The sequence below is a fragment of the Pongo abelii genome, chromosome 4 (assembly GCF_028885655.2).
Source record: "Pongo abelii isolate AG06213 chromosome 4, NHGRI_mPonAbe1-v2.0_pri, whole genome shotgun sequence".
In the NCBI taxonomy this organism is placed as follows: Eukaryota; Metazoa; Chordata; class Mammalia; order Primates; family Hominidae; genus Pongo; species Pongo abelii.
The window spans coordinates 9,183,241-9,209,714 of record NC_071989.2 but is presented as its reverse complement, the minus strand read 5'-3'; the positions used below and the strand labels follow the sequence as shown (position 1 = coordinate 9,209,714).

Genomic DNA, 26,474 nt, shown 5'->3' with positions numbered 1-26,474 from the left:
ATAGAAAAATAAGACTTCAATTAAGTCATGAAACAATAGTGGTTGGAATACAGTAAGAATCTAAAGATGTGCTCCAGGGACCTCTGCACTCACCAAATGCATCTACATCCTTGGTCAGTTGAAATTAATGAAATGGACATGAACAAATGAAATATAGGATTGCAGATGGTGCTCGGTAACAAAAATTGCATCTTCCTTAGCTAGCACTTGGAAACCTGCTATTTCCTAGGTGAAGGGAAATTTGCTGTTACAGAGTAGGGGGTAAAATTACTTGAAGCTAATTTCTTTGAGACTCTCACCAAAGAAGGATCTGCAAATTACTTTACAGAATGAAGTGGCTGAGATCATAGACTCTGGACTGGCTTGTTTCATTCTTGGGTCTTTTACAACCAGAGTGACTTTGAGCAACTTACTTATCCTATCTCAGCCCGTTTCATATCTGTAAAATGGGCTGTAGGTGCTACAGATGTGTTGAAGATTCAAGGAGTTAATACATGTAAAGCACAGTGCCTGGCACACATGCAACTACCACTACATGGTATATGTCTTGCTAAGGTCTAATGTTTAATATTAAATAGTATAATACACATACCCCTAATAGAAAGTTGCATTGCAGAAATCTAGAAGATAGCACAACCACAGATAATTTATTCTAGATATATGTCTGATGTCTGTTTAAGGAAGCCTAAAAAAATATAAAAATACCTATTCATATGAAAAAGTAAAGCCACAGAACTTACATTGTTATTCATGGATCTGCTTTCTAGGCAGATTCTTACATGAATATACTCAGGGTCAAAATGAGCAGGTGCTTAAATGCAACACAGAGAACCTGCACCCAAAGTCCCATGTACTTTTCTAAGGATTGCAAGTTCTCATTCTGAAATGTAGTAGAACCAACTACAGTGACCCTGGATTGAAAACGCTGCCCTTAAAGTCTTCAGCTACTCCAGCCATGGCCAGAAACTGAATCTCACATTCTTACCCTGCCAAAGTGCAATTGCTGTGTGCTCTCACTATGATTTGTCCAATGCAGTTCCTTTTCTTTCCAGGGTTTGGTAACTGTTTCTGCTCTATTTTATTTGCCTCTTTCCTCTTCATTCTTCCATTAGCCGTCACTTAATTCAAGTTCTTCCTCTCTTTTCCTGTGCCTTTCTTATAAGCTCTTCTTTTCTGATTCATATATTTGGAAAGAGAACATTTATAGCATCTCTTTGCTTAAGACCCTACTAACTCATGCTAGGCCAGACGAACAAAGAATGTCTGGTGCAGTGGTTCTCAATCAGGAAAAAAGTTGCCCCCAGGGTCATTTAGCAATCTCTGGAGACATTTTGGGTTGTCACATCTGGGGGTGGTAGGGCACTGGCATCCAGTGGGTGGAGGCCAGGGGTGTCACTAAACATCCTGTTATGCACAGGGCAGCCCCTACAACAAATTATCCAGCCCAAATGTCAATAGTGCCAATGTGGAGAAACTCTGGGGCAGTGGAGAAAAGGAAGACCAGTGCTTCAAATTACATCTTCCAAATAACTAGCTAGGGAATCTTTGGGATATTATCAAATTCATGTGAATCTTAGTTTAATTTTATGAAATATTAATATTATGAAAATAGCATAAAGAGATTAAATCATATAGACTGCATATGCCTAATGGTAATTAAATTTCCTGTGAATAGGGCCTAATAAAGGACTATTTTCATCCTGTGGTACATCGTGAGGCAGCAGTTTCAGGGCTGATTCTGCTGTTGAATTCAGGCAGGACAGCAGATGAGCAAGTCTTTGATTCCCTAGGCCTTCTCCTCTTGCTCACAAGAAGGCAGTAGGATTGCCAAGTATCATATTCACCTGTAACCGTGTCCAAAGCAGGAAGGAAGAGAAGGAGCAGAGAAAGCTTCCTCCTCTTCATTTGAAAGAAAATAGTTTCTAGAAACCTCTTGCAGTGTCCTCTTGAGTCTCATTGGCCAGAACTGGGTCACATGTCAGTTTCTAGACCCAGCACTGGCCCAACTGAAGGGGTTGCCATGATTGGATTATAGCCTAGTCAGGATTCAACCCTGGCCTCAGATATGTCCTGTTTGAGGTTCAGAAGTGTGGCCAGTGGTGCCAGCCCAACTCACCATAGATTCCTCCTCCCTCTGCTCCACCTCACAATGATGAGGAATAATTCCCATAATGAATGCAAATCCCCTTTTTTTCAAAGTACTTTCTTCATAAAAATCCATTTACCTTGGCTGGTGTCCCTACCTTAGCCTCTTTGGAAAAGTGGAAATTCTCAGGCTCCCTCCAGGACAGGAGATTATTTTAAGGAATCACATGGACTGGAACTCTGAGTGATTTCTGTTTCCATCTTCATTCGGTTGTCGTCATCATATTGTACTTCCTTCTGGCCTCACAGTCTTAGATATTTCTATTGTCTATATCATCATGAGTTTAGGATTTCCTCATGACCTCTTAGAGCTCAGGAGATCCTAGGAACCTCCCTGCTCATTCCCTTTGTATTTTAGGTGAGAAAATGGAAACTAAAGGGGCTTGGAAAGACTCTTCTTTGCCTCAACTTCTTTAATCTGTCGCAATTCTGCCATCTCAAATGTTTCCGATTAATACTAGGGGGATTTATAAACCTTCAAAAAAAATCACAAATGCATCTGCTTCATGAAAGGGACGTATGTGCAAATAAACCCCCAAACACAGAAGGACCCAAGAAACCAAAGAGTGAGGCAGACAAAGTCAGTTTGTCAGTACAGGGTGAGTTTATTGGGAACTTACAGAGAGAAATATGCTCTTGGGAAGCTGCAGGACAGGTAGATCTCCATGCCATTATTCCTAGGGCTTGTGTGCCATAGGGAAAGGGTATACGTGCTTCAGAGGGAATGCCTAGGAATTTGCTGAAGGGCAGGGTTTGTGGTAAGTACATGCTCTTACACAAGGAACAACATGTAAACTGGAAATCGTAGAGGCATTCCCAGAACTGGGGTTAATCAGAAGTCAACATGGTGGATTAGCATCTAAGATAGAACTGCTTTGACCTCCATAGCATCCCAACCTGAATGACCCCTCACACCTTTGAAACAGCCTTTGCAGAATTAGAAGTGATGAGAGAATTCCAGTGTGAGTGATTCCATCTTGCTTTTAACATCGCAGGCTAAACTGTTTTGTGTAATTTTGTTTTGCATATAATAACACAGAGGCCAATGCCAAGATAACTGTGAGAGGAATTTAGTTTACAGTTAAATTTTGAGGCAAGGAAAACTTACCTCCCTGTCCTCATATTCAGAGACTGAAACTGTATTCATAATGATAAGGGCTTGAACTTTGCTGAAGAATAGGCATGAACAATGACCTGCTGACATTTAGCCTGCTTTTCTTTAAGCTGTTTACTACAGATTCAGGTAACCACGGGTCACAAGATTTATAACTTCTCTAACTACCCCTATAGATAACATTGTAGTTGTGAAACGTAAAGAAGTGGCCTTTGAGATATTTTTCAGATTTAGCACTTCAGCTGACCAAAAGCTGCCCCGTAGTCTGAGACCCCCTCTCAGGAACTGACTCAGCTGCCTGAAGGCAGTTTGAACACCCCTGTCATTTCATCAACTGTTTCGGTTCCCCAGCCCCAGCCTGCCAAAGTACCCTCAAAAACCCCTAGCCTCCGAATTCTCAGGGAGCCAGGCTTGAGGAGTTTCTCTCTGTTCTCCTCACTTGCCTGGCCCTGTAGTAATTCAGCTCTTTGCTGTCATTCCTGTTGTTCCCAGTGCATTTGGCTTTCTGAGCAGAGGGCAAGATGAACTCTTGGAGCCATTACAGCTTCATAAAGAAGTGAGGCAAAGGATGGACCAAATGTCCCAGAGAGCCTCTCAAACAGTCTCCCTCCCCGCTCACTCTCTGCCTCAAGGGTCTGACCTTCCTCACATCCAATGTCTGATCCTCTCTCCCTTGTTGTCTTGTGGCCTTGGGCTCAGGTAATGAGAGGCATGGGCAGGAGGAATGAGACTGGGGTATAACTCCCTTACCCCCTTCAACTAACGATGTCTCCAGCCACCCTGTCCTCCCTCTCACCTGCAGGCTTAGGATGGTCACAGCTCCCGTGGTGGTGTCTGCTGGGGCCTTCAGCAGCCGTAGAAGGTTTCTTAGCTGAGCCCACACTGCAAAGAGTCAAAATAGTACAGACCTATATATTGTGTAACTATGATGCAAATATTCTGTCTGATCAGTTATTTCTTGAGGCTGGCTCTATGAACAAGAGACGTGCTTTTTACAGTCAAAACAATACTAGCAATGTTTGCACAGCAAGCGGGAGTCTGGATGTTAAAGCAGGCGAGGATGTGTTAGCATAGGAACTGCGTTTGCCCACAGTGAACGTGACTGTCCACTTCTTATCCACTGACACAGGAGTCCTTTGGCTGGAGACAGAGGGAGGGCTGATAAAAAGGTGAAAGGAGAATGCTGAAAATCCCAAATGGTAGGGTCTTTGCCTCTTTAACAACAGAATCTTCTATATTAGTGGCTTGAGTCACGTCATGCAAGGCTTGGTTCTCCAGGAAAACACTATGGTCTTCAGGGAACCTCATGATCAGAGTAGGCACTGTCTTTTCATCTTAGCCAATAAGGAGGCCACGGGGACCTTGGAAATGGGGATATTTTCCTCTTGGGTAGGATCCAATGTATCACTTAGAATTGCTCTAACAGAAAACCAAATGCTGCATGTTCTGACTCATAAATGGGAGTTGAACAATGAGAACACATGGGCACAGGGAGGGGAACATCACACATCGGGACCTGTCAGAGGGTGGGGGAAAGGGGAGGGAGAGCATTAGGACAAATACCTAATGCATGTGGAGTTTAAAACCTAGATGATGGGTTGATAGATGCAGCAAACCACCATGGCCCATATATACCTATGTAACAAACTTGCATATTTGGCACATATATCCCAGAACTTAAAGTAAAATTTACAAAAAGAAAAGAAAAGTATTGCTCTAACAGATGGTGCAGCTCCATTCCGTCCCTTTTGCTACAGTTTCTTACATAAATAGCCAAGTATGGAAGGAAATTCCCAATCCCATCCACCTTACTGGATAGAAAATGTTAGAGGGTTGATTAGAAAAGAGGGATAGTCATAATTATAGCAATTGGATTTGGTTAACCAGTCATGTCAAAAACAACAAACACTTTTCATGTTAGTTCCTATTGTATTTGGGTCAATGATGAATCAAAAGTAAAGTTTGCCTATGTTTTTACTCACAAAATATGGTGTCAGTATTATTCTGAAATGGCGAAGTATGGGTATAGTGTGTAACCCGAAGAGAATGAACTGTATGGTACATAGAGTTGTTTCCTGTGAGTTGTTTCATGTGAGGACGATGAGTCTTTCCAACGGTAGTAGATAGTTCTGGAAGAGAACTCTGGCAGAGGAGGAGGGGTGCAGCTGGCTGCAGAGGGCAAGGTGAAAGCATGTGGTTCTCTCATCACCAAAGGTCTTCCTTGGTCAGATTTTCTCAAGGATGCTTAAATTTCCATATTAATATCAGGAGGTTTGGAGGCCGTGCACGGTGGCCCATGCCTGTAATCCCAGCCTTTGAGAGGACAAGGGGAGCTAATTATTTGAGGTCAGGAGTTCCAGACCAGACTGGCCAACATGGTGAAACCCTGTCTCTACTAAAAATATAAAAATTAGCTGGTGTGGTGGCATGTGCCTGTAGTCTCAGCTACTCGGGAGACTGAGGCACGAGAATCATTTGAACCTGGGAGGTGGAGGTTGCAGTGAGCCAAGATTACACCACTGCACTCCAGCCTGGGCAACAGAGTGAGACTCCATCTCAAAAACAACAACAACCAAAACAGGAGGCTTAGACTTAGACCTTCTTCCCATTGCTTTTCTGAGGAGAGATCTGTTTGCTGTTTTCTGGGCATGTGATGTAAGGCTGTGTCCCATGAGTCTCTCCTTCCAGCAGCACTGCCATCTCCTGAGCAGATTTGCTTATCAGATTTGGCAGGAAGCTGTCCCTTCTTCAACGATCCAGGTACATGCTGGTGCCTCCACCACACCAGAGCTGGTCATGCATGTCCCAGCGATGCCATGCCCTCCCCTTGAGTGCCTTCAGAGGTGCCACACCAGCAAGCTCAGGGGGCTCCCTGACCCCTCCCCATGAGGTCCCTGCCCTGGGCTCCTCCTCAGTCCTTGGTGTTGCTCCCCTGAACATCCAGCTCACCCCACACTGATGGGGAATGCCCATGTGCCCTTCCCATTTGGCAGCCTCATTCCTCTGCCCTCACCCTTGCCAGCCCTTGCCAGCCCATCTACTTGGCTCTTCAGTCTTTAAGACTCAACACAGGCCCCTCGTTGCTCTTCCCAGACCTGGTGAGCGTGTTGGGTTCACCAGGTCCAACAGGGGCTGCTCCGATAGCCCCTGTTCGTGAATCCATCGTCAGATTCTACATGGAGTAATAATTATGTGTCTAACTGTTTCTCACTGGCCCATAAGCTCTTAGAAGTTTATCAGAACATAGGTTTGACTGGGATATGCTTAACAAAGAGAAGCACTGCAGCTGCTTAATAGATACTCTTTAAATATGTTCTGAATTGAATGCTTTCAGTTTGAGAGCCAAACCAAGTCTTTAATGATAAATGTTACTAAGTTTTCATTTTTTGAAGGCACATAAACATGCAATGGGGTTGGGCAGCTGTGATTTTTCACTCCAGTTCCTCTTAGTTTTGGATTTTCCAAATTAGTGGACAATTTGGCCATAACTTGATTGCCAAGTCACTAGTATCCTTCACTCCTCCTCCTCCTCTCTTCTCAGCCCTCCTCCCATCATTTTTTTCTTTCTCCTTTTTCGTCTCCTTCCTTTCCTCCTCCTCCCCCTCCTCCTTTTCCTTCTCCTTCATCTTTCTCTTCTTTTTCTTCTTCTCATTTTCTGTCTCCCCTTTCCCCCTGCCTCCCTCCCTGCTTCTTCCTCACCATCTCCAGCAATCACCTTTGCTGCTTTACATTGAAATACTCCCTCATGCAATCTTTTTCTTTTCTTTCTTTCTTTTCTTTTTTTTTTTTTTTTTTTTTTTTTGAGGTGGAGTCTCACTCAGTCCCTCAAGCTGGAGTGCAGTGATGCGATCTCGGCTCGCTGCAAGCTCCACCTCCCGGGTTCAGGGCATTCACCTGCCTCAGCCTCCAGAGTCACTGAGACTACAGGCGCCTGCCACCACGCCCGGCTAATTTTTTGTGTTTTTAGTAGAGACGGGGTTTCCCCGTGTTAGCCAGGATGATCTCGATCTCCTGACCTCGTGATCCGCCCGTCTCAGTCTCCCAAAGTGCTGGGATTGCAGGCGTGAGCCACCGCGCCCGGCCCTTTTTCTAATTGCAATAACAACAACAAAAAACTCTAAAGGAGTTTTGATTGTCTTATGAGGGATTTTTAATTTTTACTCTATTATGTGTTCAGCTTTAACCTTTTCTGACACCTCTACTTGGTTTTGCTTCCTAGACCAGGAATCTCACCGTGGATGGACACTTTGGCATGTGGTCTCCGTGGACCCCTTGCACACACACGGATGGCAGCGCCGTGGGATCCTGCCTTTGTCGAACCCGCTCCTGCGACAGCCCGGCCCCGCAGTGTGGTGGCTGGCAGTGCGAGGGCCCTAGCATGGAGATTGCCAACTGTTCCAGGTGTGCCCCTCAGAACACGCCAGTTGTGCTGCTGTGTATTAAACTCAGATTCTTGAGGAGTTTGGGACATCATTCATAATATAATTCCCTTTTGCAGAGAACTGTGGTGAAACACCAGGGACATTCACCAATTAAAAATTACATGATTTTTGGAAGGAGATTTTAAACTATAAATTGGATTACAGATCTACACTTATTCACATACTCTTCGTTAGATTAGGAAAAGTATTTACAATTTGGACGATATGATTGGCTTTAAGGAAAACATCCATGTTATTTAATAATCTTTTCCTGGAATATATCAACTAATAGTCCGTTAGGGGTAGGACATAATAACACTAGGTTAGGAGGTAGAAGAAGCCAAGTCCTTGATCAACTTGCTCTACTCTATAGGATATTGGAGTTCAGAGCACCTCACCTCAGCTAACGTTAGGCATTGGGTAATCAAGAGAGCAGTTTAAATAACATAACTTATTGAATAGCTTTCCTGTTGCTTCCGCTTACTGTGGTGGTGTTTTCTTTTTTTTAAACTATATTCTGTTTGCTCTCCATCTCCTGCACCTATAACACCGTGATCACAGAGAAATTTTAAAGCAAGTATCAGGAACCCCTCTGAGATCAGTCTTTATGCTTCTTTGTCACTTGTTCATTAATTTGTAGTATTTTTCAAACATATTATCTGCTTTCCATGAGCCCACTTAGAATGAAAAAAAAAAAAAAGTCTCTGAGACAGTTGTTTATGAAGTCACTAAAAGTGGAAATCAGATTGGGTGATCAAATTGTAGGAGAGCCCAGGTGATGCAGGCACATGCGCCTAAGAGGAAGCAGGCCAGGCAAGTAAAGTGCAGGAGCAGAAGGCCGACTTTGCCCTCTGCTCACATTTTTCTCACCACCAAGGTGAAAGGAGCAAATCAGGGCCACAGAGATTAGGGGTTTTTTGTTTTGTTTTGTATTACAGAGGACACAGGCATATCAACATTGTATTATGTACTGTATGCTTTGTATTAAATGAAATGATTTCCACAGATGCCTGGCTAAAACTTACAAAAGCTATCAAACTGCTGTTGTTTGAAGATTACAACAAGTACCTAATACTCTTTGCTCATATTGTTTAATGGAAAAAGAAGACTATCAAATGAATTGCTATAACTTATTTATTGATATGTCTTCAGTTCTTGCTCTAGTTGGAAAGTCATTTTCTAAGCAGAGCTGCAATGCAACTAGTAGTTATTTTAAGATTAAAAATCTAGTAAGTGAACTAGTTTGAATGAGGCTTTAAAAGCATAAATGGATTGCTTTGTACTAATAATCATGAAAGCGACCCCCTCCTGATCTCTGTGTGCTTTATGTGACTTGTTTGGTCACCGTGTCTGCCTCTAAGCAGCATTTAGAAGTATGGAAACTCAGGTCTAGGTAATAGATATGTACATGTAAAGCTGCGTTCACTTCTTTCCTCAGATATTCTTTTCCTATTATATACACTTTTATTTACTTACTACCCTATATACAAACATGTTCCATATATTGTAAATGGAATATGTCATAAAATTCCACATTTGTGGCCTGGCACGGTGGTTCACGCCTGTAATCCCAACACTTTGGGAGGCTGAGGTGGGCAGATCACCTGAGGTCAGGAGTTCAAAACCAGCCCCACCAACATGGAGAGAACCCGTCTCTACTAAAAATACAAAATTAGCTGGGCATGGTGGCACATGCCTGTAATCCCAGCTACTTGGGAGGCTGAGGCAGGAGAATCTCTTGAACCCGTCAGGCAGAGGTTGCAGTGAGCCAAGTTAGCACCACTACACTCCAGCCTGGCGACAGAGCGAGACTCTGTCTCAAAAAAAAAAAAAAAAAAAAATCAATCCACATTTGCTAAAAGATTTAAGAATTGAAGAGTTTTCAAACAAATTTGAAAGCACCATTTGCTGCATGATCTAACAACTTTTTTCATATATAATGAAACTTTGCAAATTAAATGTAATTTGTTTATACTAAAACTGCTATTTAAATTTGTAAATATAATTCAGTGAATAACATGGATAATTTTTAAGATTGTAGGTAGCAGGGTATAAGATACTAGCTGATTATCTTTATAAGAAATGTGGGAAGATTTGTCTTATTGTGTGATAATTTTGGTTATATTATTATAGAGCAGTTTTATTATAATATACATAAAGCTATTACTACATATTTTATTAAATAATTAGGTTTCAGTAAAGTAGGAAAACATGAAATATTCTAAGAATTTTCTCAGAAAAATTTTTATTTGAAATTATTTTTAATATGATATATTCAACATATTATTTATAGCAGGACCTTCAGTGGCATAGTTGTTGACCTCCATGTTTTAAAAGGAAATACATAAAGTAAAAATGAGAATTAATGTGAGCTAATATTTTTTCATAGGAAATGTAAATCTTATGGATGAAGGTGACAAATATCCAAGGAAATGCATGTGTGATTGCAGAAGTAAAAATATTCTGCACAAAGTAGACCGTCTATGTGGAAGTTTGGAATCTGGATTTAATATATATTTTAACACATAACATTAAAAAAAAAAACCTATGTATTTTTTAATAGCAGGAACAACATGTTAAGGGGGACACTTAAATTATAACCAGTCTGAATACAGGCATTTTAAGGAAAAAATACAATACTAAAACATTTCTAGAGCCGTCAACAGAATTTAAAAAATTTTTTAAATTGGTTCATCCTATTTTTATTTTATATTTTTATATGTCTACATTACTCTGTATGTGTAATAACATAAATACACATGGTTAGTTATATGCAATTTGCACTCTTTATGTCTCTGTCAGTTTCTTAAAAGATAGCCAATAATCTGAATTTAAATGTCCTTTTTAAATTTTTAATGAAGTTTGTTTTAAAGCTTTGAATATTATTCTAACAATATGACATTTTCGTTTAAAGCTTTGATAATTATTCTAACAATACAACACTCTTTATCAGTTTGCTGCTATCAGGAGAGTTACTGATTTTCACTGATATTAATAGATTTTAAAAGAAAGCATTTTAGGCAGTTTTAGATGAGCATTTTGTCCAAATGTGCGCTTCTCATAGATTATAAATGATATAATACAAGTCCAAAAAATCATAAACTCTAGAGGTGTAGAGATTCATTTCTAAATGCTTTTCAGTGAAATAACCTTATTCTTTATTAGTTTAATATTTTCATAACTTAAGTTTCTTGATAGTTTCTAATATAGTCCATTATTTACGGTGCACTTAAAACTTTATTCTCAAATTTCCTATCTTGGCTATAAACCAGATGCCTTGGGGCTGCAGACACAGGAATTGAGATTCACAGGGTGCAGTCCATTCAGTCCCCTGGCTGGTGTTTTCTCTCCCCAGCAGCCCCAAGCATGATCCTCCTGGGGAACACAGGCATTTGGCCGTGGGTACAGACAGGGCTTGGACTCTGAGCCTGCGGGATCTAATGATTGCGTTGCTCCCTTCCCTCAGGAACGGAGGCTGGACTCCCTGGACCTCGTGGTCTCCCTGCAGCACTACCTGTGGGATCGGCTTCCAGGTGCGGCAGCGCTCCTGCAGCAACCCCACTCCCAGGCACGGGGGCCGGGTGTGTGTGGGACAGAACCGCGAGGAAAGGTACGTGCCCACCCTGCTGCCAGCACCGCCAGCCTCACGCTTACTCGCATTCCGGCCAGGTCGAGTTCCCCGCGGTTTTAGTTTTGGATCTGCCTAAGCTTATGTGTGGCATCCCTTTCTGCTGAGCCAGTCGTCCTCTTCTTTTCCTGGCATCCTTTAATTTTGATCAAAGCCTCGTTGACAGCATCACTGGGCTGCTCTGGTGCCTCCGCAGCTGGGTTGGCTCCGCTGAGCAATTGCCAAGGGATTAGAGTACCCAGGGACCTCTGTGCTGGGTTAGGCTCCTGGAGACTCTGGAAGTACGTCTGTAGGAGACTTACTCTTGTGAGAATTTAACCAGACCGATCTCAAAGCTTCAGTTCCAAGGATGACCTAAGAAGGTCCCGGATGCAGACACTACTGGGCAGGTGCCGTAGGGTTTTCATCAGAACTCAGTTAATCCTCTGGAAGGTATGGGAGGGCATATTCAGAAATACCCTCAATGCAGCTGCAGCACAACCCAAATTGGGGGTTCTTCTCCACGTGTATTTTGAGCTTTCAGCACATCATGCGACATTTTGATTTAGTCTTGGATTTAACAATTTGTTTCTTGGTGTAGAATTAGACGTTTGGTTTCAGGCTCAACCTCTGCAATCGTAATCACTGAATCTGTTTTGCAAGATCATTGAATCTGTCTTAATATGCATTAAATATACTATTAATGTTTATTCTAATTTATCACTATTAGGAAAGAATTCAAGTAGGTAAATTTCATAGTGCTTTCAGGATTCTTATTCAGCTATACTAATATAAACTAATTGAATGGCTTTCAATGCATTTTAATTAAAATATAGTAGGTTTATATTTGATGACATGAGCTCAGTGGAACCTCGAATAAAAATACTGTATATAGTTATTTGCTATGCATTTAGTATTTATACGAACAGAACCAACAGACTTACTGTTTAGATAGCTATCAGGTATTTATTACAACCTAAAATCAACTAAGGAGAATCATTCCTTTTTTTTCTTCAAGTGTGTTCCTCACTTGCCAATTAAGATTTCACTCCTTTTGACTAACAGGAAATGAAGATGATTTTTACCAAGCAGGGTTTGTCATTTTTGAAGCAGTCCCTGAGACAGTCTTGTGCAAGCCTGTCGTTTTCTAACACCAGTTGATAAGTGGGAAAGCCTATTATGGAAGAATTGTCTCCCTATTATTTCCAAGCCTTGTACAATTTTAAATTGGGTGGAAGTTTTTAAACGCTATAAATTGTCACCTAGGACAGGTTGAACATTCCTAATCTGAAAATCTGAAACCCAATATGCTTCAAAATCCAAAACTTTTCTAGCACTGGCATGATGCACAAGTGGAAATTTCCACACTGGTTTTTTGACTTTTGCAGTCAAAGTCTTTTGACTGGTGGCAGTCAAAATGCAGTCAAAACTTTGTTTTATGCAAAAAATTATTTAAAATATATAAAACTACATCCAGCCTTTGTGTATATGGTATATTTGATGTGTGAATGAATTTTGTATTTAGACTTGAGTCCTATCCCCAAGATATCTCATTATATATACACCAATATTCCAAAATCTGAAACAATGTGAAATCCAAAACACTAATGGACCTGACATTTCAGCTAAGGGATGCTCAACCTGTACAGCCCATCCAGGCAAAGTCACTTCCATCTGTGCAAAGGCTTCCCTAGCGTCAAGGCACCACCACAAACTTAGCATGTGTTATCACCATTCCCAGGTTGATCACACAGGAAGGAAGAGGCTGATTAACACTGTGGCTAACATACGTGTATGTTTGCATCCACATAGGATTTTTCATACAGCGGTGTCTTCAGGAAAAGATGAGGAATAGAGATGACAAGTGTGTTTGAGGGACTTATATGTAAAATATTCCTTTTGTAAAGAAAAAATGTTCATTTGTAGATTAGCATTTGCTCAATGGAGGAAAACATGAATTTAAATAATGGATAGTAAGAACAGGGACTATGTAAAATTTTTATAAAATGTAAGCTTTTCTATTGAATAGTCTTTCTAGGGGGCTACTGGGAGGTTAAAGAAAACCAGAAAATCCAAGTACCTAAAGTTTCCTCTGTGGTCTTCATAAGCAATAGGTTCTTAGATGTCTCTGCCATGTTATATGAAAGGTCTCTTCACCTAAGAAATATAAAAGCATTCTGATTCCAACAATGCAGATGTTTGAGGACTAAACTCCAGATTGAAGGAGACTATGATCCCCTGGGAGAATACAAAAGACTAAGAACTAGGCATACAAAATAATTAATAAATGTATATCATATTTATTTAAACACCATCAACCCTCAAGAAATCCTGGGTAGCCACAAGATAATGAATTGATCTTCCCAAAAGATTCCCTAAGTTAGTAGTAGGTTTATAGTTAGTGATTTTTCATCTGGGACATCTCCAGTGTGTGGAATTATTCAATGGGAGCTTTGTTGCAACAAAAATCTCGGAAGTATTTACATTATTATTTTTCTGAAAAATAACTCTAGCTTAATTTTTACATGTACTTTAGAATGTATAGACAGTTTGTTTTTCTCTTCTGACATTTCCTTGAAAAGATTTTCTGGAGTAGCAAGAACTAAGTAGAAGCACCAACTCCCAGAGAGGCTACTAACAAAAGGAAGAAATGGACGTCTGTAAATATTGTCAAGATGCAAATGTTATTATCTGTGCTAGTTTCCTCCTGCTGCGTAACAGTAGTTCCATAAACTTGGTGGCTCAAAACAACACACATTTCTTTTTGAAATCTCATAGTCCCAGTGGGTCAGTAATTCCTATATGGCTTAGCTAGATCCTCCACTTGGGGCCTCAGCAGGCTTCAATCAAAACATGGGCCAGAGTTGTGGTCTCATCTGAGGCTCCACTGGGGAAGGATTCACTTCCAAGATCATATGGTTGTTGTTTGTATTCAGTTCTTTGTGGGCTGTCAAACTGCAGACCTCAATTCCTTACATAGTTGTTATCTAGAGACCACTCTCAGTTTCTTGCCAAGCGATCCTTCGTGGTGTTGTCACTTGCCTTTTAAAATCCAGCAAGAAAGACAGTCTCCTTGCAAGATGGGCGTTACAAACTTATGTAACATAATCACAAAAGTGACATCTCACCCCTTTGCCATATTCTGTTGGTTGGAAGTAAGACACAGGCCTCCACAACCTAGAGGAGGTGATGACGCAGGGTATGAATATCAGGAGGCAGAGCTCACTAGGGTCCCCATAGAGTCTATCTGCCAGAGTTGATTCTCTGTTCCCCAGTCATTCGTATCCCTACCCCTCATGTGCTGAATGCATTTCACTCACTTTCAAGGTCCCTCAGTCTTATCCCATTAAGCCATCTCCCCAAAGTCCAGAACCTTATTATGTACATCAGGCCCACATGTGGAAGAGGCTGTCTGGGTGTAGTTCCCATCAGTCCGTTAATCTCTAAAGCCAAAGGGAGAAGTTATCTGCCACTAACACACTTGGAGAGTCAGACAAAGGATAACAGCTTTGGACATTTCTGTTCAAAAAGGCAGTAGGTGGGTGGAGTGATGGAAATTATGAAGGAATCACTGTTCCATATAAATTCTGAAATCTAGCTGAGCAAGTGTTTGGAGTTGCTTAATTAAGTTCAGGGAGTGGGCATGATGTTTTATAGTTCTTGGCTCTGCCTCCTGGACTCTTAGTTATGCTTCCTGCATCAGGCTTTGTTTTTCTTGAAGAGAGCATGTGCCTGTAGATAGGTAGTTTTATCAGCGTCCTTCCTGTCAGTAGAATGTGTAGGGTTTCCAGCAGCCTTTCATGTGTATTTTCTCTGTCCCTTTCCATCCAAGCTGCTGATATCATTGTGGAAATAAGTTTCTTAAAAACATTATGGGTCTTCAATGGATTTCCACAAGGTTACTCCACTAAACAAAAGCTACATTCACAGACCTTTTTGAGTTAGCCCTTCTCTACCTTGGGGTGCTGCTGCTGAGATGGCTGAGAGACAACACCCTTCAGCTCACTAGAGGTGATCTGATGCAGTTGAGAGGATCTGTGAGGCACACACTTGCTCTAGAAAGGGCTCTTTGTATAACTAAATACTACTCCAATTCTTTCATCTTTCTGAGGTTACAATAAAAGGTTTTACAGTCACTACATCAGCTTTTACTATATTCCAACCTTCCCTAACAATACTTGAAAGGACCGCGAAAGCTATTTCATATTTTTTGCATCTTTTGCCATTAAAAGTGACTGATTTCCAAAATCATTCAGTCCCTGTTCTTTCAGTTTAAGAATCCATTCCTCAGTCTTTCTTTCTTCACCTACATTTCACTGTAAGCAGCATGAAGAGACCAAGCAGCACCTTCAACACTTTGTTTGGAAATTTCCTTAGCTATGTAATTCAACTTATGTGTTTTGCCTTTCACATTAACATAGGTAACAATTTTGGCAGTTTTCACCCATTGTGTAATGCGATTCTCCCTTTTTCCAGTTCCTGATAATATATTCCTGCTTACTTTTTAAGTTTTTATTGTGGTTTTACACACACACACACACACGAAAAACATAAATTTGCCACTTAATCATTTATAAGTGTGTAATTCAGTGACGTTATTGACATTCACATTATTGTATAACCATAACTATTTCCAAAACTTTTCATCGCCCCAAACATAAACTCTGTAATTGTTAAGCAATAATAACTATTCCCTATTCCACCCTCCTCCCAACCCCGGTAACCTCTAATTTATGTTCTGTCTCTACTAATTTGCGTGTTATAGATACGTCACATAAGTGGAATCCTACAGTAGTTGCCATTTTGTGTCTGGCTTGTTTCACTTAGCATAATGTTCAAGGTTCCTCCATGTTGTAGCATGTGTCAGAACTTCATTCCTTTTGTAAGGCTGAATAAGATTCAGTTGTATGGCTATACCACATTTTGTTTATTCATTTTTTTCATCAGTGGACATTTGGTTTATTTTCATCTTTTGACTATTGTCAATGCTGTACTGAATATTGGCATATGAGTATCTGTTTAAGTCCCTGTTTTAACTCTTTTGTGTATACTGTATATCTAGGAGTGAAATTGCTGCATTGTATGTAAATTCTATGTTTGTCTTTTTGAGGAAACACCATGCTGCTTTCTAAAGAGACTTCACCAATGTTCATTCCCAACAGCAATGTATGAGAGTTCCAATTTCTCCACATTCTTGTTATTTACTTTTGTCTTTCTTTAATTTTAGCCATCCTAGTAGGTATGAACTGGTATCTCATGGTGGTTTTGATTTGAATTTCCTTAGTGACTAATATTGTTGAGCATCTTCTCATGTGCTTAGTGGACATTAGTGTATCTTATTTATAGAAATGTCTATTCAAATATTTTGCCTGTTTTTCTAATTGTATTTTTGTCTTTTTCAATAACTAATTTATTTTTGACAAAATTTTTAAACGTTTATCATGTACAAAATGTTTAAAATATGCATACATTGTGGATGGCTAAATTGAACCAATTGGCACATGCATCACATCACATATTTTTCTTTTTTGTGTGTGTGGTGGGAAGACTGTCTGTTTTGATGTTCAGTTTTAGTTCTTTATCCCATTTTCCCCTAAACCCTTACTGGCCATGTCCTTTAAGTCCAGATTTCTACTAATGGATGATTCAAGGTGATTTAGATTTTCTTTAATGTGCTCCTCAAAATTATTCTGCTTCCTGCCATTCCCTGGTCTCAAAGCCACTTTCACATTTTAACCTCTTACAGTAGCACCACACTGCCACGTACCACGGTCTGTTAATAGTTGTTATATAATAACATTACCACAGATTTAGGCATTTAAAGCACCAGGTGTTTATTTGCTCATGGTGTCTATGAGTTTTTTTAATCTGGGCACAGCTTCAGGTTCTCACAAGGCTGCAATCAACATAGAGGCCCTGGCTGTGATGTCATTGGGGCTCAGCTAGAGAAAGACCTGCCTCCAAGATCATGTGGTTGTTGGCAGCCTCCAGTTCCTTGTGGGATGTCAGACTGAAGGCCTCAGTTTCTTGCTGGCTGTTAGCTGGAGGCTGCCCTCAATTCCTTGACAACTGGGTCCTTCTCACCTTTGCTTGCTTCCTCAAAGCCAACAAGGGAGAAAGTTCTCTTGAAATTAGGGTATTACAATCTATGTAACATAATGACAGAAGTGACATTCCAAAATCTTTCACATATTCTGTTGGTTAGAAGCCAGTGACAGGTCCCTTTCACATTCAATAGGAGGAGATTACACAAGGTGTGAATTCTAGGAGCTGGGGATCACGGGGAACATGTTAGCGCCTGTCCAATGCGTTCTCAAAGTTAAGAGTCCCAGGGCTCAATGGTTTTTATTAAGTGATTATTTGTCTTCATTAGTATGTTTGCTGAATCCTGTGGTGAGCCAAACTGATGTTCTTTACAAGTTATTTTTCTTCCTAAATGGCTTGAATTAAATATTATGGTAGACTTAATGTACATGCAGTTTCTCTGTTGCCATAAAAATTTAATTATAGCAGTATGGCCCAGTAGAGGGCTGATCATTTAGAGTGAAGCAAGAAGAAAATAGTTCAGAAGAGGCCCTGATTGGTTCAGGTTAACAGAGATTGCAGTCAGCAACTAGCATGGATCTAACCAGAATGGAACATAATTTATGCAATTTATAATTTATAACGTAAGGAACACTTTATTGCATGATATAGTGCTGAGAATCTGGTCCATATGGAATTATAAAAGGTCATTATTTTCATAAGAGATTAGATTTGCGAAAAAAAGTGAATAATTTGTAGAGAAACAGTGCTGGGTCATTAATTGACTTTTAAATACAAAATGAGAATAAGCAGTCATGGGCAAAATTAAAATCTTAATTATTAACACATCATGAGATACATCTGTGACTTGCAATGCTTTAACACAGTAGAGACACTCAAGAGCCAATAGCATTTGAAAAATATTGTAGCTCATTATTTGCTAAAAGTCAGCAGCGTGTTGGGGACTAGAGAAAGGGGACCCACTGCTGTCCCATTGTGTAGATATTTTATCCACAATTAATTTTAAAAACCCTTAACCAGCAGAGATACCAAGGTAACTGACTTCCAACCTCATTGTTTTTTGTATAGCTTCATAAGAGGGGCTTCTCTCAGGGTCATGAGTTAGTTGGGGTGGGGGCAGGGAGAGGGTCAGAGGAAAACACTTTCCCACAATTGTGTAGGATCCATACTTACAGGCTTCCAAGTGCTTTGTCTCTGAGCAGTCTCTTCCAGGGTGAATTCCTAAGTGAAAACCCAGACACAAAGAGACAGAGCTAGCCCAGTAATTTCTATTTCCCTCTGACCTCTCTCACTGGGGAGGCTGCAATTTCAGAGGGTGACATCCCAGCAGATCCTGGTGTGGCTTGTTTCATGGACTACTATAGGAGAAAGAGAAAAAAACAAGGCAGGTTATTGACAACCTTAAAATGCAGCTCAGTAGACAATTTATTAACACTGGCTGAAAGTTCCATGCACAGATTACCCTGCGGTAGATTTTTACAATAATAACATGCTGAGCATTTTCAGGAGTGGCCTGCTGTCAGCAAATAACAGAAAGGATTTGTGTGCTATGGTTTATTTTGCTTTGGGGAAATGGTAGCTCCGTTGCTGTGCTTTTTATGAAAAGTCAGGGGTTTTATAAACATTTTTAGTAAGGTTTCCCTCTGCCTTCCGTACTCATTTTTTTGTTGTTGTTTTTTAGGAGAGGGGTTGTTGAAAGCTGAAATTAGGATCAAGTTTTCTAAGAAGTCCATGCCTTTTAAATGCCGGTGAATCAGCTTAGAAATGGAGATAGCCTACTTCTCCTTCTACCCACAGTGAGCTACACATAGATATTTTAAATAAATGCTGAGAGTTCTGATATTCTGAGTTTTCTTGACTTCCTCAAAATATGTTCTCAAAACAAGTGTCAATTTTCTCCTGGAATACTCCATTAACCAACACACATATTAATTTTACTTATTGGAACTCGACACATTTGCACGTACTTCCTAAGATCAAATTCTTTTCATCTGTTGTATTCTCACATTTGTTTTGTCTCTCCTATCTAGTGGCCATGATCTCTTAATTAGAAGGTCCTTCCCCTTCCCGTACTATGTGTAGGAATGTCCAGTGGCCCTGAGCTCTGAGAATAGGACCCTGGGAGACTATAGTTACCACCTAAAGAAGAAAACCTTATGTTTCTGTGTTATCTTAAATGTGGAAAAGATGAGGAAGAGTGATAACTGTTCAGTTCCATTGGCTACGCTCAAATGTGTAAGTTTAGACAAACTAAACTGCTTGCCCAGTTGGTTCTTGACTCTCTGGAGGCTCCTTCACCCCTTACACATCAACTATCTCTCCCTGGAAGTAAGAGTGCCTTCTGCCTTCCACTTTCAGTTAAGAGGCTGACTTTGGACTCCACTGTTTTTGTTTTGTTTTCTATACAGTCACACAGTTGCCATGTTGTACTTTCACTATACCAAGCTCCATCTCCACCACTTCTTCCCCTTCTTTCCAACACCATCACCATTTTCTAGGTTGGAGTATCTCTCATTTGAATTGTTGCAATCCAGCATCCTCTAGTTGCTGTTTGTTCTGTGGGCTCTTCCTGCTGCTAAACTGCCCTGTCTGGGGAGATGCAGACCCCATACTGAAATATGAGGAGCTCCTCGAATCTCAGGGGCTCCAGAGCATAGTCAAGATGAAGCACCAACTCCTGGAGATGAGTCTGCCATCTAACTCTCATGGAGTTATTTTGTTTCTGGAGCTCTGTGGAAGTTTCCTGATTTCTCATAAAGTTCCAGTTTTCCACTGTATTTGGTAAAGATAGATCATGCCACTCCCTGTTGCCTTTTTCTGTTTTGTTCTTCTCAATGATCTTTCGTGCTTTACTCTTTCCATTTCTACCTTCCATTATTTTCCAAAATGCTGACAGGGGTTCAGTGTGCCCCATCCTGTCGGCACCTCTCAGCTTGGCCTTGCTTTCTACTTTTCACACTGTCCCTGTTCCTGAAGCCCTCACATTCCCCATGAAATTTTTCTGGTTTGACAGGAAAACAGTTCCATCTTACCAGTATTTACTGTCAGGAAACTACACTCTCCAAGTTTCTTTTCCTGGTGGCTGGCTACCATTTGCCCCTATTTTCAGTTCCAGAAAAGCATTTACTTCTGCATAAATAATTACAGTAATGTCACTGTGTATTAAGATAGTTTTGCACATCCTAAGCTGTGTCCATGTCCCTGTGTTTATTTTCGACTGTGAACGCCTGTGATCAGGAAGCCCTCTGCAATTCCTGTTGTATAGGCCTTGCAGGATTAAGCCTTTATTAATATTGATGACAATAAAGGTGACTGACTTACGCCAGCAGATGGGAACCTTTGCCTCTTGTTTCTTAAGGCAGATAGCCTGGCAAGAGAGGAGGACATGAGAAAAAGTTGTGCATTCTAGTATTCTCTAGAAGGTAAATTTGGGAATTTGGGCTTCGTAGATGGACTATGAATCACTGAGTGTGTCTCACTACATTTGGTGCTGTTCAGAGTAATCTCTTCCTTCCTATGAGCTGTAACCTGTAGAATGCCAGGCTGTTTCCTTTTTGTTTTTTGTTTGTTTGTTTTCCTCACTTCACTTCATTTCACTTGCAGTGTTAAAAACTGAAGATAAATATGATTCATGATAAAGTTAAAGGAGGCTTTGGATATTTGGCTGACATTTGGAAAAATATGTAGCAGTATAGAAGTGTATTCAAACACTGAAAAAATAGAACTAATATTTGTAAAATTGTATAATAATTCAATTCTTTTTGAATAACAAGTGGTCTTTTAAATTGTTTGGCATTATTCTGAGAGCCTACAAATAAATTTAAAAGTAGAATAGCTTAAGCAGTATATAGCATGGGCCTTCATGCTAATCCCATGCTGTAACTTTTCTTTAACTTATCCTAATATAACTATGGGCTTATCTGATTCAAGAATGAGAAAGGAATTCCAAATAAAGCTGTGCTGACTTTGTATCTGTAATCTGCTTTATCTTTCAATGTTTATGTTCAGAAGATAAATGCCCTACCTAGATATTTTCTGTATACTCTTATTTTTGGGTGTCTGTTTGAAGGGTTTTGTTTGTTTTTCCTTTAATTGGCTGCACAGGAAGATCCATCCTGCATTGTGAGTTTAGCATTTTCTTCATTGTCTGCCGTGCATCCCATTGTCTGTGCACACACAGCATGGCCAGCACCACATCTGCCTTCTGTATGGTGCAACTGCTCAAAATACAAAAAGCTCCTCCACGCAGAGCATGCCCATGTGTTCAACATCTGGTGCAGGGATGGAGATGGAAACATCAGTGGTTTCAAGTGGCACTAATTAGTTTCCTTGTCCTTTTGGTTTCCTCATTACAGATACTGCAATGAACATTTGCTATGTCCCCCACACATGTTCTGGACAGGCTGGGGTCCTTGGGAACGGTGCACAGCCCAATGTGGGGGTGGCATTCAAGCTCGCCGCAGGATCTGTGAGAATGGGCCTGACTGTGCAGGCTGCAATGTGGTGAGTAGCCTCCTTCTCACACCCAGCCTACAATCCAGAACCAGGAATACAGACTCAATACACACAAAATTCTCTGCACACACTAGATGTTCTGCAAACAATAAATGTTCTGCACACACTAGAGGCTCTGCACAAATTTGGTACACTGCAAACACTAAATGGTCTCACACACTAGGTGCTCTGTACATTCTAGAAGCTCTGCAAACACTTTATGCTCTCCAGATACTAAATGCTCTATAAATATGACGTGTCCAGACACAGGATGCTCCCCATACAATAGATGCTCTGAAGGTACTAGGTCCTCTCACACACTGGATCTTCTGCAAACATTAGATTCTTGGCAGACACTAGATGTTCTGCAACCACTAAGTGCTCTGTAAACACAACATGGTCAAGCACTAGATTCTCTGCACACACTAGATGCTGCAAATCATGCAAGTTTTTCAATTTAATTAGAATATCTGGAGAAAATACTTGAAATTCAGAGTATCCTGGAGGCTTCATGAATTAAGTATTCACATACGGGACAAACTGTCCCAGGAGTTTTTCTGTTCTGATTTCTGAGTGACAAAGCCTTCAGCCTGCTTATATATGGCCACTCTATTTGGTTTGGGACACAGAATAATATCCCCATACCAGGCCTACACCAAGGTATAGAACATTGTGGGATGAACCGGACATACCCTGGGGACTGAGAAACTGTATGCAGCCATTGTTAGAGTAAGTTGGTGCCAATGCAGAGAGAATAAAAGAGAATGCATGTTTTTTGGGTTTTTTTTTCTCCTGTCTTTACAGGTTATATTTCTTTTAACACTTTAAACTGTCAAATAAAATTCCACTTGGACAAGCTCTTTTCAAAAGGCTTGCTTTTGCTGTTCCTGCTTCTTCTGTAAGAGTAACAGCATTTCCCCTCACGCACCTGCCCCTGGTGCTGGCTCCACAGAGTGGACACAGACAGTGGCAAAAGGTTTGATGGAGAAGCTCAGCACAAGAAGGTCTGGCTAAATTCCTTCCTCACTGATCTTTCCAGTTGGCCTTTGCAGCATCTTTATCCTTTGGTTTGTGAGGCTGAGCAATGTTTTTATGCTGCTATAAAGCCTGCTTTTGTGACATGCAGAAACCACACAGCCGAGATATCCTTGGGAAATTCAGAGAAAGGAAGAGGGATATGAGGTGCTTTGTCAGATATTACACCAGACCCAAGGAGATTTCTGTTATTGGAAATTACAATTAGATTTCTTTCCCTTCACAATGGAAAAGATATTGTCTTAGCTCTCATATAATCTAGTACTGATTATAAAGACACTCCTTTCCAGATCAGCTTGAACTAACTGTAGACCACGAAAAATCTTCATTAAGATGTATATTTATTGATAGTTCAGATGCTGACATTTAAAACTATTTATTTTAAATAATTTTAAAATGACAAATTTATGAACACTCACATGTTCTAGGAAAATCATTCAAATGGGATAACTTTCTATTTTGCTGAAGAATGTCATGTTTTGTTCCTGGTGGCATGATGTGTGCCCCTTGAGGTCTGCATTGCCATGTCAAGTTTTGTCTCATTTGCTGGGAAACCACAGGAATGGATGATCTGGGTTGATCTCACACCTTAGTTTCTAAATACATTGCAGTGTGAAAATTTCAGAGAACAGTCTACATCATTCATTTTCTCATTGCTAATTGACTTTTATAATTACCTTCAAATATAGCTTAATGAATGAAAAGAATTATGTTAAGCAAGAATGTAGCATTTTTATGTAGTTCCTATAATATGTGTGTATGTGTGACATACATCTGATGATAAATGTAAAAATTGAAGGTCTTTCTAAAATACCAATGTATTTATTGCTTTATTTGTTATAGAATTACAGTTTATGAAACAAATATAACCACTGCTTTCAAATCCAGAAAAACACATATGTCTCCAAAGAGACTATTGTCACTTTTTAGGAAATTTAAAGGTTTGTTTTTCTTTTTGTTTTTACCACCAAACTTAGCCTTTTGGTAGTCTACTTCTAGGAAGATGTTATTGCGGCAATGAGGAACAACCTACTTCTCAGTGGTAGGAGTATATTTATTTTTCTTCTGATATGGCTTCTCCCATGCATTTTGGTTTCTGTCTGTCCTAAGGCAGGAATGCCAACTCACGCTAATTGAGGAATGCAAGCAGTAGAAAGGAAGGGCTCGGTTTCTTTGGATTGTTTGGAAGATCTATACTATCAGTTGAATTCCTAAGAAGTTGATTTGAAAATGATAGTTACCTAGCTAAAGCAACATTTTTGGTCTTCATATTCTAGCTGCAGTTCATAAATCTTTGGCCACAAAAGGTTCAGTTTTATTGAGTTCTATTATCAAGATAGTAGCTGTAAGTATAAAAAAGGTATTGATTTTTGAGTCATGAAGTGACCATCTGCTTGCCAGTGTGTGGCTGGTTAACAAGAGGTGACATTTCTGAGTCTCAGTGTCATCCTTGGAGAAGGCGGTGATGGTTTTTCCTACTCAGAGCTCCTGTATCAAGGAGGGCACCATCGGTAAGGTCTGGCAGGTCTCACGTTTGAGTGTTCCTTCCTAGTCTCATTTCTTTAATTGTTATCCATGGGCTTCACCTACTTCTCTGAGCTCCAGCTTATTAAAAATGGGAGTCAGCTAATGAAATGTCATTTATACAATACAGAACATGTTTGTGCAAAGTATAAAAACCTCAATTTCCTGATTATTATAGCAGTTTATAGAAAAAGAAAGAATTGATTATTTCAAGTTCAAGTGTGCATCGGTTAGAAAAGACTCAAGAATCTTTGCTTCTGCCAACACTTTAAAGCTGAAATTTCATGAAAGGATTTTCCCAGCTTCACTTGTGAAATTTCTAAGTCCTTGTCTTAGACTAAGTCACCAAACCTTTATTTGAATCTCAATAAAGAGGCAGTGAAGGACCCTTGCCAAGAGCTATTAGTTCTCTCCATGAATCCCTACTTGTAAATTGCTCAATGTCGAAAGCTTGGGAAACCCGGAGCCTTGGATTAGTTTGGGGAGCTGATTGACAGACACAGAGGGAGGACCTGGATCTTGTGCTGTCACTTAACTCTGTGAACTTGAGATGCATTCACTGCCCTCTGGGCTTCTGTCTTGCTCTGCAAAGTGCAGGGCCAGACCCTGAAATTGATGATTCTGTGACCCTGGCATTCCTTCTCTGGACCCTGGGGCACATGTGTCCAGCTGATTGAGGGACCACTTCTAGCAAATGTCCCTCCCTGGTGGCTGATAGCTCCGATAAGCTCAGAATGAGACACTTAAGACACAGATGTGTACTCCCCACTTCCAAGTAGGCTAAACCCACAGGAGCATCTGGGGTCCTCTGGTCCTTGCTGCTGCTCTCCAGGTCTGCATCTCAGCCCCGCATGCCTGTGGCTTCACAGAGCGGGTGGAAGGAGCAGGGTGGTGGGTCAGAAGGGCTCTACCTCTGAGTCACTGTGAGATTTGACCTGCTGTTCTACTTCTCCACATGGTTGTTTTCAAATGAAATATAAATCATGAACACTTGAATGATGGAGCTGTTTAGAAGATTACATATAGTACCTAATATTTCTATATATCCTAGCCCAGTGCCGAGTCTAACATAGACATTTATAAAATAGAAATGATTGTCACTGTCATATGTGTGTTTCCTTTTTACCCTATTTTGACAATAGTAACTGTAACAATTCTTGTTGGATGAAGCCTTGCAAATCCCAACTTACTAGGTGATGTCAAATTAAATATTGAAATTAAGTTATAACTACACATACTGGAGTTAATATTTAATGATAGTCTGAAATCCTGTATTACATCATAAAATAACTTTTGTTGAGTGCCTACTACATGCCATGCACTGCACTAAGAGTAATTAAAATGTATTGTGTTTATTCTCTCTGTATCCCTGCAAGGCACTTTTCATTATTACCTCTGCTTGGAGATGGAAAAAAAATCAGCCTGAGAAAGATTAATGAACTTGCCCAGTAGCAAGTTGCCAGTGGGGGACTGGACTTGCATTTGAGAACTGGTCCTCTGGGCACAAATAGAATTTAATGACATAACTCTATTTGCATAATTTATTTGCCCAATATTAAGTGATAAATGATAAGCCTTACTTTACTCCTATTTAGGTTGAAGTGTAGCTTAAAAGAAAGAGGAACTTTTTGTCTTTCTATAGCTCTTCTCTTGATTTACACGCTTGATTTTTATAATATTGTGATCATTTTAGCCAACCATAAGAGTACTATTAGGAGATCATCATGAGCATAGGAATTAATCAAAGATAAAATCATAACACAAATCTTAACTCTACATTTTGGCTGAAAATTACAACACATGAAAGGAAGAAAGATATAAAATGTTATGTTGTATACATAGAATTACTTCTTAAATTAATGCAACTCAAAATTTCCTCAAAGGTTTAGCAGATTTGCTTTATTTTTTGCTGTATCAGAGCTAAAGACAGCGTCAGACACAGCAAAAATAATTTACAAAGAACAGCAGACTTAGTATTGGCAGCACTATATTTCTTACTGAAATATCATGTAAAGCATGAGACAATTGACCAAAAGCTATGATTTAAGAGAGCAACAGGGAGCATAGGGAAGATATTTATTTCCTAGAT

General features: G+C 40.1%; 1 protein-coding gene across 9 annotated transcripts in view; it reads left to right on the top strand.

Annotated features, from left to right (window-relative positions):
• SEMA5A (semaphorin 5A) overlaps positions 1-26,474 on the top strand; it is a 516,352-nt gene that overhangs the window by 423,415 nt on the left and 66,463 nt on the right. For all 9 annotated transcript variants that reach the window (XM_063724051.1, XM_063724052.1, XM_063724054.1 and 6 more), the window contains 3 exons: positions 7,479-7,660; positions 11,147-11,290; positions 21,688-21,835. In XM_063724051.1, the coding sequence (XP_063580121.1) occupies positions 7,479-7,660; positions 11,147-11,290; positions 21,688-21,835 (474 nt within the window). The remainder of the gene's footprint in view (positions 1-7,478; positions 7,661-11,146; positions 11,291-21,687; positions 21,836-26,474) is intronic.